Here is a 17461-nt window from a genome sequence, read left to right as displayed (position 1 = left end):
GGAGCACATGGAAAGTTTGACCTTGGATAGCAGACAGGAAGAAAGAAAGAGCATTGATCTCAATGCTCTCCTAGCCCCTAATGGTACATTTTTTGCAAATACAAATCCAGAATGCAAAATAGTGTTAATCGGTGAAAGGTTGCCGTGTTCCCGGTGGGCTTGCGCATGCGACCGAGTGAAATTTTGCTTCTGCGGATGTGCAGGGAGAAATATATCACAAGGAAATATGCACATTTGTGAAATTTCGGTGGTTGTTTGCTTCTCTGCATGAGCAGCAGCAAAATTGCTGAAAATCACGCAAGGGTGCACATCCCCTTATGCTAAGACGGAGTGGCTGTGGGTTCTGCCTCCCAAGGACAATTCCATCTGTCCGTCCATCACCCTGGGGGGGGGAATTATTGACCCCCCCTCAGAGAGGGTCCGCAACTTGGGCGTCCTCCTCGATCCACAGCTCACATTAGAGAACCATCTTTCAGCTGTGGCAAGGGGGGGCGTTTGCCCAGTTGTGGCCCTACCTGGACCAGAACTCACTGCTCACAGTCACTCATGCCCTCATCACCTCGAAGTTTGACTACTGTAATGCTCTCTACATGGGGCGACCTTTGAAGAGTGTTCGGAAACTCCAGATCATGCAGTATGCAGCTGCGAGAACAATCATGGGCTTCCCTAGGTATGTCCATGTTACACCAATACTCCACAGTCGGCATTGGTTGCTGATCAATTTCCGGTCACAATTCAAAGTGTTGGTTATGACCTATGAAGCCCTTCATGGGACCGCCTTCTGCCGCACGAATTCCAGCAACCGGTTAGGTCCCAGAGTTGGCCTTCTCCGGGTCCCGTTGATGAAACAATGTCATCTGGTGGGACCCAGGTGAAGAGTCTTTTCTGTGGTGGCCCTGACCCTCTGGAATCAACTTCCCCCCAGAGATTAGGATTGCCCACACCCTCCTTGCCTTTCGGAAACTCCTTAAAACCCACCTCTGTCGTCAGGCATGGGGAAATTGATTCCCCTGGGCTGCTTTCGCTTTATGCATGGTCTGTATGAGATGTATGATAGTTTTTATATTAAGGGTTTTAAGTTGTTTTAGTACTGGATTTGTATTGTTTTTGTTGTGAGCTGCTCCGAGTCTTTGGAGAGGGGCGGCATACAAATCTAATAATAATATTAATAATAATATTAATAATAATAATACTGTCAATTGCAAAAGACCGCTTTACTGAGATCAGCAAATATAATTCGCCGCTACATGACGCAGTCCTAGGTGCTTGGGAAGCGTCCGACTGGTGATGAAATACGAAATCCAGCATAGTGATCTCGTTTGCTGTGTTGCATTGACATAATAATAATAATAATAATAATTATTATTATTATTATTATTATTATTATTATTATTATTTATTCAGTGTTTGATCACTGATTCTTTTGACATTCTGATCAAATGTTCTTCAAAGTTTTTTGATGTTTAATTTTTCTAGATATTTCGGTTGTGCTTTACTGTAAAAGTCTAAAATGATATACATACAATTCCACTTTTTTAAATCACCAAGGTCATCCGGAAACTTTGCAAAGTAGTTTGGGTTGAGATTTAATGTCTAGACTTAAAGATTCAACACTTAAAGAAGTTATAAACTGCGGGTGAATTCCTTCTGGGAATTTCAAAAGCACCCTTCTTGTGTAAATCACAAGAGAAAGGAAAGAAGAGAAATTACAAAAATACTGTACTTCTTACAATAATAATAGCTTTGGTCTGACTGTGAGATGAACTATTATACCGTAATAATAATACATTTATATTCATATCATTGTAGAATTCTTGGGAGTCCAAGTTTTTGCTGGAGCATATGTCAACTTCGTCAGTATATTTCAGGTAATCTTTTTAATTCTTTTGTAAACTGTCTTGACTTCAACATCGTTATCAAACCACCAGTCAGCTATGTTACTAGTATCCTAGTACTTCAGATTGTAGAAGATGCTATTAATGAGGACTACCTGCATTTTGTGAATACAGCTATTCTAATAAGTACCAGCTTGCCTAAATGAAATGTGTTCTTTGACTGCACACAAAAGTTTATTCTCTTTACATAGACATTTGTTTGGTTCATCAACTTGCAATGATATTTGCAAACACAATTTCCCAAAAGTTGCATCCCCAGTTTTTACAGGAACATGAATGAGGAGTGATCATGGATCTGTGCCTTCTCAAAGGTTTATACAGTGGTGCCTCTACCTAAGAACGCCTCTACTTATGAACTTTTCTAGATAAGAACCGGGTGTTCAAGATATTTTTGCCTCTTCTCAGGAACCATTTTCCACTCACAAACCTGATCCTCCGAAACTATAACTGGAAAAGGCAGAGATAAGCCTCCATGGGGCCTCTCTAGGAATCTCCTGGGAGGGAACAGGGCCGGAAAAAGTGGGGAGAAGCTATGTAGGGCTTCCTCTCTAGGAATCTCCTGGGAGGAAACAGGGCTGGAAAAAGGCAGGGAGAAACCTCCATGGGGCCTTTCTAGGAATCTCCTGGGAGGAAACAGGGCTGGAAAAAGGCAGGGAGAAACCTCCGTGGGGCCTTTCTAGGAATCTCCTGGGAGGAAACAGGGCTGGAAAAAGGCAGGGAGAAACATCCATGGGGCCTTTCTAGGAATCTCCTGGGTGGAAACAGGGCTGGAAAAAGGCAGGGAGAAACCTCCATGGGGCCTTTCTAGGAATCTCCTGGGAGGAAACAGGGCTGGAAAAAGGCAGGGAGAAACCTCCGTGGGGCCTTTCTAGGAATCTCCTGGGAGGAAACAGGGCCTCCACCCTCCCTGTGGTTTCCCCAGTCACACGCCTTATTTGCTTTTACATTGATTCCTATGGGAAAAATGGCTTCTTCTTACAAACCTTTCTACTTAACAACCTGGTCACGGAACGAATTACGTTTGTAAGTAGAGGTACCACTGTACAGCTTTTCTAATAAGTACCAGCTTGCCTAAATGAAATGTGTTCTTTGACTGCACACAAAAGTTTCTTCTCTTTATGTAGACATTTGTTTGGTTCATCAACTTGCAATGATGTTTGCAAATACAATTTCCCAAAAGTTGCATTCCCCAGATTCTACGGGAACATGAATGAGAAGTGACCATGCATCTGAGCCTTCTCAAAGGTTTATATTATGAAGCATCGGTGACTTGTCCTAGTAACAAAACTTTTCCACTTGGGTTTTGCTTTGTTCAGGCTCCTGTGGGCACTAATGCAGCCACCTCTTTCGAAGCCTTGCCTAGGATCAGCCAGCTGGACAGAGGACTGATTGAGAAATGGAAGTCAGCAGAAATAGGAAGCGAAGCACAGCAGAAGGCTAAAAGGTTGCTACTTGCATTCCCTGTTTCTGATGAGAAAATTGTCTTTCTGTTAGCATCTATCACAGTGTTTCCCAACCTTGGCAACTTGAAGACATCTGGACTTCAACTCCCAGAATTCTGGAAGTTGAAGTCCTCACCTACAAAAAGATATGGACAAAATTGAACGGGTCCAAAGACGGGCTACAAGAATGGTGGAAAGTCTTAAGCATAAAACGTATCAGGAAAGACTTCATGAACGCCATCTGTCTAGTCTGGAGGACAGAAGGAAAAGGGGGAACATGATTGAAACATTTAAATATGTTAAAGGGTTAAATAAGGTCCAGGAGGGAAGTGTTTTTAATAGGAAAGGGAACACAAGAACAAGGGGACACAATCTGAAGTTAGTTGGGGGAAAGATCAAAGGCAACATGAGAAAATATTATTTGACTGAAAGAGTAGTAGATGCTTGGAACAAACTTCCAGCAGACGTGGTTGGTAAATCCACAGTAACTGAATATTAAACATGCCTGGGATAAACATAGATCCATTCTAAGATAAAATACAGGAAGTAGTACACTGTATAAGGGCAGACTAGATGGACCAGAAGGTTTTTTTCTGCCGTCAATCCACAGCCAGAAACTAGAAACATAGAAGCATAGAAGACTGACGGCAGAAAAAGACCTCATGGTCCATCTAGTCTGCCCTTATACTATTTCCTGTATTTTATCTTAGGATGGATATACAGTAGAACCCCGACTTACGAGCTTAATTGGTTCCGGAAGGAGGCTCGTAAGTCGGACAGCTCGTATGTCGAAACATTGTTTCCCATAGGAAACAATGTTACGTCAATTAATCCGTGCAACAGCAAAAAAAAGCGCTGCCGCCCGGCTGTCACCTTTTAAAACAGCCCGGGGGCTGTTTTAAAAGGTGACAGCTGGGCGGGGGGGGGGGTTCCCCGCAGCTCGGTGGAAGGCAGAGGGCGCGAGGAGGAGGAGGGGGGGTGAAAGCCGACGCAGGATACGAGCAGCGGCGAGTGGGGGGGAGGGAAGAACGGGAGGCTGGTGTGTCTGCATCCTGGGCGGGTGTGCGGGCTGCGGGCGAGGAGGCGCGACCGAGCGGGCCGGCTCAGGCTCCGGCTAGGACGGAGCGGGCAGCGGCTCGGCGCGGCAGCGAGGGTGCGTCCGACTCGGGGCTGGCGGCGCCTGACGCTCCGGCTTGGCTTCCCTGGCCGCTTCCCTGGCCGCCTGGCGCTGCGATCTTCCGAACTTCCCGCTGCGATCTTCCGATCTTCCCTGGCTTCCCTGGCCGCTTCTCTGGCCGCCTGGCGCTGCGATCGCAGTGCCAGGCAGCCAGGGAAGCGGCCAGGGAAGCCAAGGGAAGATCGCCAAGGGAAGATCGGAAGATCGCAGCGCCAGGCGGCCAGGGAAGCCAAGCCGGGAGCAGCGCGCTGCAGCTGACTCCTGAAGCCGAAGTTAGCGTTCGGCTTCAGGAGTCAGCTGGGAAGCGGTGCGGTGTTTTAAAAAGTCGCAGCCGGGCTGGGGGGCTCGGGGGGCTTCCCCCGAGCCCCCCAGCCCGGCTGCCACGTTTTAAAACACCCGCCCCGATTCGCAGCTGACTCCTGAAGCCGGAACGCTTACTTCCGCGTTCGGCTGCAAGAGACAGCTGCGAATCGGGGCGGGTGTTTTAAAACGTGGCAGCCAGGCTGGGGGGCTCGGGGGAAGCCCCCCGAGCCCCCCAGCCCGGCAGCCACGTTTTAAAACACCCGCGCCGATTCGCAGCTGACTCCTGAAGCCGGAACGCTTACTTCCGCGTTCGGCTGCAAGAGACAGCTGCGAATCGGGGCGGGTGTTTTAAAACGTGGCAGCCAGGCTGGGGGGCTCGGGGGAAGCCCCCCGAGCCCCCCAGCCCGGCAGCCACGTTTTAAAACACCCGCGCCGATTCGCAGCTGACTCCTGAAGCCGGAAGAGTTCGGCTTCAGGGGTCAGCGGAGAAGCGGCGCGCGGGATATGAGCGCCAAGAAGCTGTCTCCTGACAGCTCCTTGGCGCTCGTATCTCGAATACGAGCTCGGGAGGCGAACAAATATGTCGCTCCCCTCCCACCTCGTATCTCGAGTAGCTCGTAAGTAGAGCTGCTCGTATGTCGGGGTTCCACTGTATGTTTATCCCAGGCATGTTTAAATTCAGTTACACTGGATTTACCAACCACGTCTGCTGGAAGTTTGTTCCAAGCACCTACTACTCTTTCAGTGAAATAATATTTTCTCATGTTGCTTTTGATCTTTCCCCCAACTAACCTCGGATTGTGTCCCCTTGTTCTTGTGTTCACTTTCCTATTAAAAACACTTCCCTCCTGGACCTTATTTAACCCTTTAACATATTTAAATGTTTCGATCATATCCCCCCTTTCCCTTCTGTCCTTCAATTTTTCTTCCGCCCTCCAATATTTTTCCAATTCGTGTTTTATTCAGACTATAAATTAAAGGAAGTTAATTTAAGTCACGTTGAACACAGTGGGAGTTATTTCCAAGTAAGTCGAAAGATGGGCTAGTACGCTATTGTTTAATTAATGGGTTTCCTTTTTATCTTTTCGGTAGGGAGATAGAAGAAATTTTCTCCTCGCCCCCTTGTTTAACAGCAAGCTTTTTACAAACAAGGTGAGTAGCCCTCATTGTAGGCAGCAGGGACATTGGAGTCTGTTGTGGCACGCCAATCACCCCAGGCAGCTGATAGTAGATCCTGCTCAAGAGGAGACAGGCAGGTGGCGGTTCCAACTTACCGCCTCTACCAGTGCTGATGCGCGCGCAACTCTGGGTGACCATTTTGATTCTGCGCATGCGTAAGAAGCAAATCTCGAGAAGATGCGCGGGTGTGCGAGATTTCGGTGATTCCTTTGCTTCCATGCATGCGCGGAAGCAAAAAAAAATCGCCAAACATTGCTGAAACCTCAAGCGCGCATGTGATCTCTCACAAAAGCACCCTTCTTGTGTAAATCACAAGAGAGAGGAAGGAGGAAGGTTCGCCATCACTGTCCTAGGGCCTAGACCCTTGAGATTATTAAAGGATTTCCACATCCCCACTGTTTGCAGACCTGTAATCCTGCCAGATATTTGGAAGAAAAATTGCAGTCATCTTCAAACTTGTGAATCTCAAAAAAAATTGAAAATAAGGAGCCAAAACCCCTGCCATGTGGTCGCTACTTTGAATCTTGCAATAAGAAACACCCCATCATCTCCAAACTATATAAAAGGAGATAAAATACATTACAGTGGTACCTCGTGATACGAACATCTCGAGATACGAACCTGGGGTTCGGAAATTTTTTGCCTCTTGTTACAAACTTTTTCCGGCTTACGAACCCACCACAGATCGCAAAATGTCACTCCGCCCGGTCGGCCGAAACGTGGCCTCCAGGAAGGACGTCTTCGTGACGTCAAAGCTCCGCCCATGGAATTCCCTATTGGGATTCCCCATCTCCGTTTCAGCCTCCAGATCGGCTGAAAACGCCGCTGCTGATTGCAAAAATGGCGCTCCACTGGGCGCCGCCGCCTGGCTGTAAACTTCTGAAACAGCCGGGCGCTTCTCGGCGGCCTCTGTAACCCGAACCCGAACTTTTGTTGAACTTCCGGGTTCGGCGTTCGGGAGAACGCCGAGAAGCCCCCCGGCTGTTTCAGAAGGTGACAGCCGGGTGGCGGCGCTTCTCGGCAGCCTCCCGAACCTGAACCCAAAAAGTTCGGGTTCGGGAGAACACCGGGAAGCCCCCCAGCTGTTTTAAAAGGTGACAGCCGGGCACTGGCACCCAGCAGAGCGCCATTTTCTGATTTTTCCCCCCTTGCATGCATTAATTGCTTTTACATTGTTTCCTATGGGAAGCATTGTTTCATCTTACGAACTTTTCGCCTTATGAACCACCTTCCGGCACCAATTAAGTTCGTAAGACGAGGTATTACTGTATTTGTCCTTTCCATTCACATCCTTATTTCAGTTTTTATCCGGTTCTATGCTGTAAGTAGGTAAGTAACTAAATTCCCAGTGGTTTATCTGAAGAAGAGCGTTAAATCCTGGTAAGTCAATTTTCTCTTTGAAAGATCCGAAGCCCCAAAGCTAGGAAATATAATGTAGGTGGTCACTGAATAAAATTTCTGAATGATAGCCTGTGATTGCGCTTCAGACAATAGATGTTCCATTTTTCTTCATAGATCTGCTGGGTCAATAGACAATGATGTCCCAGTGAATCTTCAAGAAGCAAGAGAAGTTTTGAAAGAACTTACTATGAGAGATTGGATTGCTGATCAGGTAAAGAAAAAATATAGGGATTATTTCTCTTCGGACAGTTTGTTGATTGTTCTGTGATGAGAGGTGAAAATCCTTAATGGACTGGTCCCCCAAGTGGTATTTCCAGTTGTGTGAAGGTTGTCCTAACAGTTCATCAATGATTTGGCCGAGGGATAGATGGAGAACGCATCAAATTTGCAGATGACACCAAACTGGCAGGAATAGCCAACACTCCAAAAAATAGGCTCAAGATACAGAAGGGTCTTGTCAGACTTGAACATTGGGTGCTATCTAACAAAATGAAATTCAATGGTGAAAAAGTAAAGTTCTACATTTAGGCAAGGAAAACAAAATGCAGTGGTACAGTATATATGGTACAGTAGAAACTGTGAAAGGGATCTTGGAGTTGTAGTAGACAACCATTTAAATGTGAGCCAGCCGTGTGCAGCAGCTGCCAAAAAAGCCAACACAGTTCTAGGCTGCATCAACAGAGAGACATAATCAAGATCACGTGAAGTGTTAATACCACTTTATAAGGCCTTGGTAAGGCCACACTTGGAATACTGCATTCAGTTTTGCTCACCAAGATGCAAAGAAGCAAAATTTCACCCTGGGGCACATGTGTGCGCATCGGGGGCATATGCCCACATCCCAGAAACCTTGCCGTTCCAGTAGCAGACCTTCACTGCCTACTATCCAGTAATTGTTGTACATACTCCTGGTCAGTTGGAGGATGATGAAGAGCTTGAGCACTCTGATACAGATAGTGTCTATGAATTAGTGGCAGGCCCTGGGTTGCAGGTATCAGAACAGGTGGGAAGGTCCAGACTCCAGTGAAGAAGAGACAGACAATCGCTGGTTAAATCCTCACTTCAGAAGAGTTCAAAGGCGCAGGGAGCAAGTGTTAGGGAAAAGATATTAAGGGGAGGAACGGGTTAATTACTGGAGTGATATATTCGTCCCGTCAGGGCGCCAGCGGGGAAGAAGGGTGGAATTTTCAATGTTGTGATCCATTATGGAAGTGTGTCGTTTTGGCTCCGGAGTGAGTTAGCTTATTCTTTGTTATTTCACTGCTATTCCTGGTGCTTTTGAACTACGCTGTATAGACATAAATCTTAAGATAAGGGAGGAGGTATGGAAGAATGTTGGTGTGCTCTAATTGCTAAAGATAAAGAGAGAGGAATGTGAATGTCTGTATTACATTTTTCAACAGATCTACTCTTCTCTAGTGGTCCACCTGTTCCCTGCCCTTCCACTTAGTTCTCCTCACCAAGAGGCTTTTGCTATTTTTCTTCTGCTGCCTGAGTGCTGTGTTGCTTTAAGAACACGGGGAATTGTACAACTAGATGCAAAGTTTGCTAAAGCTGTCAGAAACCTGAGCAAGGGCTCTTCCAACATTCTTGGTGAGTTTGGAACAATTCTCCTCTTTTCGCACATTCTATGTGCCCCGGTTCATGTATTATTTTTTTAAATAGGGAGATTTCCCCCGCCCCACTATTTTCCTCCCCTAAAATTAAGGGGTGTCTTATACTCCGAAAAATATGGTAAGTGCTTTAGTGTGGCAAAATTAATGTCAAGCCAAAAAATGTACATGGCTATATACAGCCCTCAATATATGAGCACAATTGGGATTATTTTTTGATTTGATTTGATTTGATTTGATTTGATTTGATTTGTCGTCAGGCATGGGGGAACTGAAACATCTTCCCCTGGGCATGTTTAATTTATATATGGTATGCTTGTGTGTATGTCTGTTAGTATATGGGGTCTTTTAAAAATCTTTAATATTTTAAATTGTCAGATTATTTATGATTTGTTTCCACGTGTTGTGAGCCGCCCCGAGTCTTCAGAGAGGGGCGGCATACAAATCTAAGTAATAAATAATAAAATAAATAAATAAATTTGATTTGAATGCCGCCCCTCTTCGTAGACTCGGGGCAGCTCACAACGCAATAAAAACAGTTCCTGACAAATCTAATAATTTACAATTTAAAATTTAAAATAGTTTAAAAAAACCATTTTTAAGCAGACATACCTACAAACATACCATACATAAATTGTATAGGCCTGGGGGAGATGTCTCAGTTCCCCCATGCCTGACGACAAAGGTGGGTTTTAAGGAGTTTGCGAAAGGCAAGGAGGGTAGGGGCAGTTCTAATCTCTGGACGGGGCTGGTTCCAGAGAGTCGGGGCCACCACAGAGAAGGCTCTTCCCCTGGGGCCCACCAACCGACATTGTTTAGTTGACGGGACCCGGAGAAGGCCCACTCTGTGGGACCTGATCGGTCACTGGGATTCGTGCAGCAGAAGGCAGTCCCGGAGATAATCTGGTCCAATGCCATGAAGGGCTTTATAGGTCATAACCAACACTTTGAATTGTGACCGGAAATTGATCGGCAACCAATGCAGACTGCGGAGTGTTGGAGTAACATGGGCATACCTGGGGAAGCCCATGATTGCTCTTGCAGCTGCAAAAATCCCGAAAAACTCCCATAAACGTCTCAAAAAGTAGATAGAAAGAAAGACAAATCAAAGGAGAACAAAGAGAGGTGAGGAGGGAAGTTTGGAAAAGGTGGGTGCCGCTGGATTCTGAAATTTATTTATTTATTATTTATTTATTAGATTTGTATGCCACCCCTCTCCAGAGACTCGGGGCGGCTCACAACAGAAAACACGGTACAAATCTAACGATAAAAGCAATTTAAAACCCTTAATATAAAAACAATCATACATCTCAGACAAACCTTGCGGAAACGGGCCAGGGGAATCGATTTCCCCATGCCTGATGGCAGAGGTGGGTTTTAAGGAGTTTGCAAAAGGCAAGGAGGGTGGGGGCAGACCTAATCTCCGGGGGGGAGTTGATTCCAGATGGTCGGGGCCACCACAGAGAAGGCTCTTCCCCTGGGTCCCGCCGGACGGCATTGTTTCGTCGACAGGACCTGGAGAAGGCCAACTCTTCTGTTGGTATTTTTAATGACTTGAAAATATCTTTCTTTCAGAAAATTATTGGTCCTTGTTGCCAGGCCCATTTTTAGAGCAAATAGTTCAAATGTTGAAGATGTCCGTGTCAACAATGTTGCCCTACTATCAATTTTATCCCAAAGCAGGTATATGGTTTAATAGCCTCGAAGTGCTTAAAATGCTGTATAAGGTATGTCTTGTGACTTGGAAGTAATTGCGTACTACCTCTTGATATATAATCCATGGCTTTGACCTATAAATATTTTCCTTCAAGGTCAACATGAAGGCTAAATGCCCGCTGCCAAAAAGTACCTTCTGCATAAGTGAAATTTCTCAACAAATTGACCTATTGGAAGATATTTATAGATGTGCACAGAATGAGGTAAGTATCATTTCACATCGTCTCTTGGCCTTGTGTAGAAGGAAAGTGTCAGAGCTCACGAAGCTTAGACAGAGGTGAAATGTCCTTGCGTATAGTAATTGGAATATATTCTTGGCTTAGTCACCATTTCTCCTCAGTTGAAAGTATTTTGATCAAGAAAACCTGAGTTTAAACATCACAGTATGTATTTATTTATTTATTTATTAGATTTGTATGCCGCCCCTCTCCGAAGACTCGGGGCGGCTAACAACAATAAAGAAAACAATGTAACAAATCTAATATTAAAAATAATCTAAAAAACCCCAATTTAAGAGACCAATCATACATACAAACATACCATGTATAAATTCTATAAGCCGAGGGGGAAGGGAATATCTCAATTCCCCCCTGCCTGACGACAGAGGTGGGTTTTAAGGAGCTTGCGAAAGGCAAAGAGGGTAGGGGCAACTCTGATATCTGGGGGGAGCTGGTTCCAGAGGGTCGGGGCCGCCACAGAGAAGGCTCTTCTCCTGGGTCCCGCCAAATGACATTGTTTAGTCGACGGGACCCGGAGAAGGCCAACTCTGTGGTACCTAACCGGTCGCTGGGATTCGTGCGGCAGAAGGCGGTCCTGGAGATATTCTGGTCCGATGCCATGAAGGGCTTTATAGGTCATAACCAACAGTAATCCATAATGTGGTTTGGTTTTTGCTTACCATGTTAGAACAGAACAGAAGCAGGCTGCATGAACAGAGGGATAGAATCAAGACCACATGAAGAGTTAATACCACTTTATAATGCCTTGGTAGGGCCACGCTTGGAATACGGCATCCAACTTTGGTCAACACAATGTAAAAAAGATGTTGAGACTCCAGAAAAGAGCAACAAAGATGATTAGGGGACTGGAGCATAAAACATAAAGTGATACCTCGTCTTACGAACCCCTCTTCATACGAACTTTTCATGATACGAAACCAGTGTTTAAGATTTTTTTGCCTCTTATTCCGAACTATTTTCACCTTACGAACCCGAGCAGCCGCCGGGATTTCCCTGAGGCTCCTCGATTCCCTTCATTTTTGCCAGTGCTGCTTTGAATCCCAGTGACAAGCTACCCCCTTCCAAACTGCATGGGGAAAAGACCCATGGAGCTCAAGAGAGGAGAAAGGTGTGGGGAAAATGAGCAGAATGGGGTGGGCAAAAACAGGAGGGAAAGACCCATGGAGCTCAAGAGAGGCTCTTTTCGCCTTGCGTTGTGGGGACTGCCACCTCTTGCCACCTCTCGCTGTCCCTCCCCCCACTCCGTTTGCCTCTGCTTAGTCTGGCCCCCCCCCCGCTTTTTTTTTTAAGCCTTAATATTTTGGATTCTCCTAATGGGCTTGCACGCATTATTGGCTTTTCCATTGATTCCTATGGGAAACATTGTTTCATCTTACGAACTTTTCACCTTACGAACCTCGTCCTGGAACCAATTAAGTTCGTAATACGAGGTATTACTGTATAAAGGACAGTTGCAAGAACAGGACGTGGCTAATTTAATGAAAAGAAGGACCAGGGGAGACAGGATAGCAGTGTCCCAATATCTCAGGGGTTGTCACAAGGAAGAAGGAGTCAAGCTATTCTCCAAAGCACCTGACGGCAGCAATGGGTGGAAATTAATCAAGGAGAAAACCAGAATAGAACTAAGGAGAAATTTTCTGACAATTAGAACAATTAATCAATAGAACAACTTGCCTCCAGACGTTGTAGGTGCTTCAACACTGGAGGTTTTTAAGAGATTGTATAACCAGTTGTGTGAAATGGTATAGGGCCGTGATGGCAAACTTATGGCATGGTTGCCAGGGGTGGCATGCAGAGCCCTCTCTGCGCATGATGTGCACCAACCAGCTGGTCTTTGTGTGTGCCGGAGTACCAGCTGGCTGGTACACACATGCGCCCTTGCCACTGGTCTTCAGGTTTCGCATCATGTTGTGGAATTGTGAAAAGTTCTAAATTGAGGAATATGTGATTTCATAGAAACATAGAAACATAGAAGACTGACGGCAGAAAAAGACCTCATGGTCCATCTAGTCTGCCCTTATACTATTTCCTGTATTTTATCTTAGGATGGATATATGTTTATCCCAGGCATGTTTAAATTCAGTTACTGTGGATTTACCAACCACATCTGCTGGAAGTTTGTTCCAAGGATCTACTACTCTTTCAGTAAAATAATATTTTCTCATGTTGCTTTTGATCTTTCCCCCAACTGACTTCAGATTGTGTCCCCTTGTTCTTGTGTTCACTTTCCTATTAAAAACACTTCCCTCCTGGACCTTATTTAGCCCTTTAATATATTTAAATGTTTCGATCATGTCCCCCCCTTTTCCTTCTGTCCTCCAGACTATACAGAGTGAGTTCATTCAGTCTTTCCTGATACGTTTTATGCTTAAGACCTTCCGCCATTCTTGTCAATATCTTTTTGTAGGTGAGGTCTCCAGAACTGAAGACAGTATTCCAAATGGGGTCTCACCAGCGCTCTATGTAAGGGGATCACAATCTCCCTCTTCCTGCTTGTTATACCTCTGGCTATGCAGCCAAGCATCCTACTTGCTTTCCCTACCGCCCGACCACACTGCTCACCCATTTGGAGACTGTCAGAAATCACTACCCCTAAATCCTCCTCTTCTGAAGTTTTTGCCCTCCTTTTTTAGCAGTTTTATAATTTGTGTCCAAGCATAAACATTTGCTTTGAGAAGAGATGGTTCATTGTCTTTATTTTTGAATCGGAAAACATTTGAATTTCACATTGAGTAGTTTAGCTGTTGCATGAGTTCTTTTCTTACCAGAAAAGAGCAACAGAAAAAAGGATATTGATTCAGGTTGGAAGCCATAGGGACAAAGACAGTTGGGAAGCGAAGAAGATTTTGTGAGATATTCCTTTGTTTCAAAATATTTCTATTCCCCCCCCCTTGCCAGATGCAGAATGTCACAGAAGAAGGGAGGTTAATCTCCTTCTGTCAGTTTCCTTTCGTCTACAATATATCAATCAAGAGGGAAATACTTAATTTCGGGTGCTCCCTTGTACAAAAGGTAATGAATCTTTTATATGTGTGTGTGTGTGTGTGTGTGTGTGTGTTTTCTGTTGGATTGGGCCCAGAGGCAAAAAGGAGCTGTGACGTTGCTTCAATATACTAGGGTGATCCAACAGAAAAAAAAAACATAGACCCTTCCTGGTACAAAGCTGAAGGGATCAGATCCAGTGGCCTAGAGGTTAATTCTCTGCCTTACAAGGCAGAAGCCCCAGGATCAAGTCCCAGTGGGTATGGCTAGCTGATGAGGTCAAAATAAGGCTGAAATAGATCTATCCTAGTCTCCCTTAATTTTCAAATTCAGCAAAAAAACATGTGACATATGTGTATATATATATATATATGTCACACTCCCCCCCCCCCCAGGTTTATGGACGGACAGGTGCAGCCTACCACTGTGAATCATCAGCACTATTTTAGGTCATTCCATACCATCTTTCTCTGCTAGCATTTTGAGAATGAAGATTTAAGGAAACGTCCCAAAGGAAGCAAATGGACATTCTGTTTTTTCCTTGAAGATGTTTCACTTACTGATCTAAGGAGCTTCTTCAGCTCTGTCAGGATTAAGCATATCCTGAGGTAATATCTCAATACAGAAGGAAGGCCTATGTAGAGAATGCTGAGTCATTCTGAGGCAATTAAGCATGTAACAACCTTATTAGGTGATAAGTATTTAAATATGCAAGAGCTCTCTGCTCTCTGATCCTGCTCTGTGTGAAGTGTGCTCTGAAGTTGCTGTATTGTTGGTTCCTGTAAGTTACTGTAATTGAGATAGTTGTAGTGATACCAGTGAGATACTAGTATGGTGTATGAATAGTAAAGTAGAATACAGTTTGTAGTGTAAATAAGAAGTAAATATATTTATCCAAGACTTACTTACTTACTTATTTATTTATTTATTGAATTTGTATGCTGCCCCTTTCCGGGGACTTGGGGTGGCTCACAACACAACATATCAAAGGACATAATAACACAAATGGAATCCAATTAATATAACTAAAAAAGTCTAAGAGTTCTAATATAAATAAAAGACATTTGTTACACTAAAACACTCGTTAGTCAGGGGGGGAGATCCAATGACCCCGGCCTGGCAGCATAGATAGGTCTTTAAGCTTTTTCGAAAGGCAATGAGGGTGGGGCAGTGCGAATTTCCAGGGGGAACTGATTCCAGAGGGTCGGGCCCCCCACAGAGAAGGCTCTTCCCCTTGGTCCCACCAGCCGACATTGTCTGGCTGACGGGACCCTGAGGAGGCCAACTCTGTGGGATCTGACTGGACACTGGGATTCGTGCGGCAGAAGGTGGTCTCGGGAGTAATCTGGTCCGATGCCATGTAGGGCTTTGTAGGTCATGACCAACACTTTGAATTAATTTGAAACTAATCGGCAGCCAATGCAGTCCACGGAGTGAAGTTGAGATATGGGTATGCCTCGGAAGGCCCATAACCGCTCGTGGGGCTGCATTTTGGACGATTTCCCACTGCCGCTGTGTTTCATTGAAGACTTCAACTCCATATCTATTGGCCTGTGGCTGGCTGCTTGGTCTGGCTAGCTTCCGCAAATGCAGCTCTGATAAGCTGGGACTGAAGAAGTCACCACCCAGTCAGAGATGAAGAAGTTCCCGGATGAGAACGTCTTCATACAAAAACCAGAAGGCCCACTTGCCTCTTGGGAAAAAAGCACCTTTAAGGACAAGCATAAGCTGGACGGTTGAAAATCTCCGTAGAAGAAATGGTTGAATGCTGTGAGGTTAATCAGGTTGGGGAGGAAAATGCTTAAATATAAACCCCATCATGAGAATTGCCCTAAAAGCAGGTTTTCCGTTGATTTGCTTACATTGCTTCTATGATGAAATGTGAACATTGTTTATTGCTTTTCTTATCTCTTTCCCCCCTGCACATCTCCAGTTGTTGGAAAGGAAAGCTTATATTGAATTGCGGGCTTGGAGCCTGAGGACTAGTGACCTTCCAGAACCACCTGCCTTTACTCTGAAAGTGCGACGCGACTTCCTCGTTGAAGACACCTGGCACAAGCTTAGTATTATGGAGGACTCCTTCCTGAAGAAGCGCCTGCTGGTGAGCTACCTGTGGTCTTCTGACGCAGGGCTACCTGAGCTTTGAATCTGACAATTGACTGGCTTAGCCTGCAAAATGCGTTTTTAAAAATCTACCCATAAAGTGTTGGTTTACTCGCTATTTATTTCTATCTATCCCAGTTATACAGATAGCCCTCGACTTACAGCAACAGAGCCCACACTTTTTTAAAATCCCATTTTTGATGGCTTAACATCAGATTCCTTTGTCATTCGAAGTGGAGTGGAACAGGGCTGTGTCCTCGCGCCAACTCTATTCAGAATCTTTTTTGCTGTTATTAATTAATTAATTAATTCGTTCATTCATTCATTCATAGATTTGTATGCCGCCCCTCTCCAAAGACTCGAGGCAGCTTACAGCATATAATATAAAACAATGAAATACAAAGACAAATCCAATTAATTAAAACTACAAAACCTAAAATCCCAATACAGTGATACCTCGTCTTACGAACCTAATTGGTTCTGGAAGGAGGTTCATAAGGCGAAAAGTTCGTAACACGAAACAATGTTTCCCATTGGAAACTGTAAAAGCAATTAATGCATGCAAGGGGGAAAAAATTGCAAAATGGCGCTCCGTTGGGCGCCACCGCCCGGCTTTCACCTTTTAAAACAGCCGGGGGGCTTCTCGGCGTTCTCCCGAACCCGAACTTTTCGGGTTCGGGAGGCCGCTGAGAAGCGCCGCCGCCCGCCTGTCACCTTCTGAAACAGCCAGGGGGCTTCTCAGCGTTCTCCTGAATGCCGTACCCGGAAGTTCGGCAAAAGTTCGGGTTCAGATTCCGGAGGCCGCCGAGAAGCGCCTGGCTGTTTCAGAAGGTTACAGCCGGGCAGCACCACTTGGCGGAGTGCTGTTTTTGCGATCAGCTGCGGCATTTTCGGCCGATCTGGAGGCTGAAACGGAGGTGGGGAATCCCAATAGAGAATTCCATAGGCAGAGCTTTGACGTCACGAAGACGTCCTTCCTGGTCGGCTGAAACGTGGCCTCTGAACTTCTGGGTTCGGCATTCAGGAGAACGCCAAGAAGCCTCCCTGCTGTTTAAGAAGGTGACAGGCGGGCGGCGGCGCTTCTCAGCGGCCTCCCGAATCCGAAACGTTTGGGTTCAGGAGAATGCCGAGAAGCCCCCCAGCTGTTTCAAAAGGTGACAGCCGGGCAGCGGCGCCCAGCGGAGTGCCATTTTGCAATCTATGGTGGGTTCGTAATGCGAAAAAAGTGCGTAAGAAGAGGCAAAAGTTTTCTGAATCCCGGGTTCTTATCTCGAAGTGTTTGTATCACGAGGGGTTCGTATCACGAGGTACCACTGTATTTTAAAAATCAATCATACACATCAGATCTCAACCATACATCACATTCATTGGCCAGGGGGCCAAGATCTAATTGCCCCGAGCCTAGCGACAT

The 17461-nt window shown here is 45.5% G+C and overlaps 1 protein-coding gene across 1 annotated transcript in view; it reads left to right on the top strand.

The window, feature by feature from the left end:
• Positions 1–6: 6 nt before the first annotated feature.
• The window catches only part of LOC139170590 (probable E3 ubiquitin-protein ligase HERC6), a 28730-nt gene continuing 11275 nt past the window's right edge, over positions 7–17461 (top strand). Inside the window, exons 1-10 of the mRNA XM_070758017.1 lie at positions 7–83; positions 1810–1868; positions 3212–3339; positions 5910–5969; positions 7512–7608; positions 8801–8990; positions 10586–10737; positions 10822–10929; positions 13864–13977; positions 15881–16048. Of these exons, the coding sequence (XP_070614118.1) occupies positions 8–83; positions 1810–1868; positions 3212–3339; positions 5910–5969; positions 7512–7608; positions 8801–8990; positions 10586–10737; positions 10822–10929; positions 13864–13977; positions 15881–16048 (1152 nt within the window). The 5' untranslated portion in view covers position 7. The remainder of the gene's footprint in view (positions 84–1809; positions 1869–3211; positions 3340–5909; positions 5970–7511; positions 7609–8800; positions 8991–10585; positions 10738–10821; positions 10930–13863; positions 13978–15880; positions 16049–17461) is intronic.

The sequence above is a fragment of the Erythrolamprus reginae genome, chromosome 7 (genome assembly GCF_031021105.1).
Source record: "Erythrolamprus reginae isolate rEryReg1 chromosome 7, rEryReg1.hap1, whole genome shotgun sequence".
Classification (NCBI taxonomy): Eukaryota; Metazoa; Chordata; class Lepidosauria; order Squamata; family Dipsadidae; genus Erythrolamprus; species Erythrolamprus reginae.
This window is presented reverse-complemented; position numbering and strand designations above follow the sequence as displayed.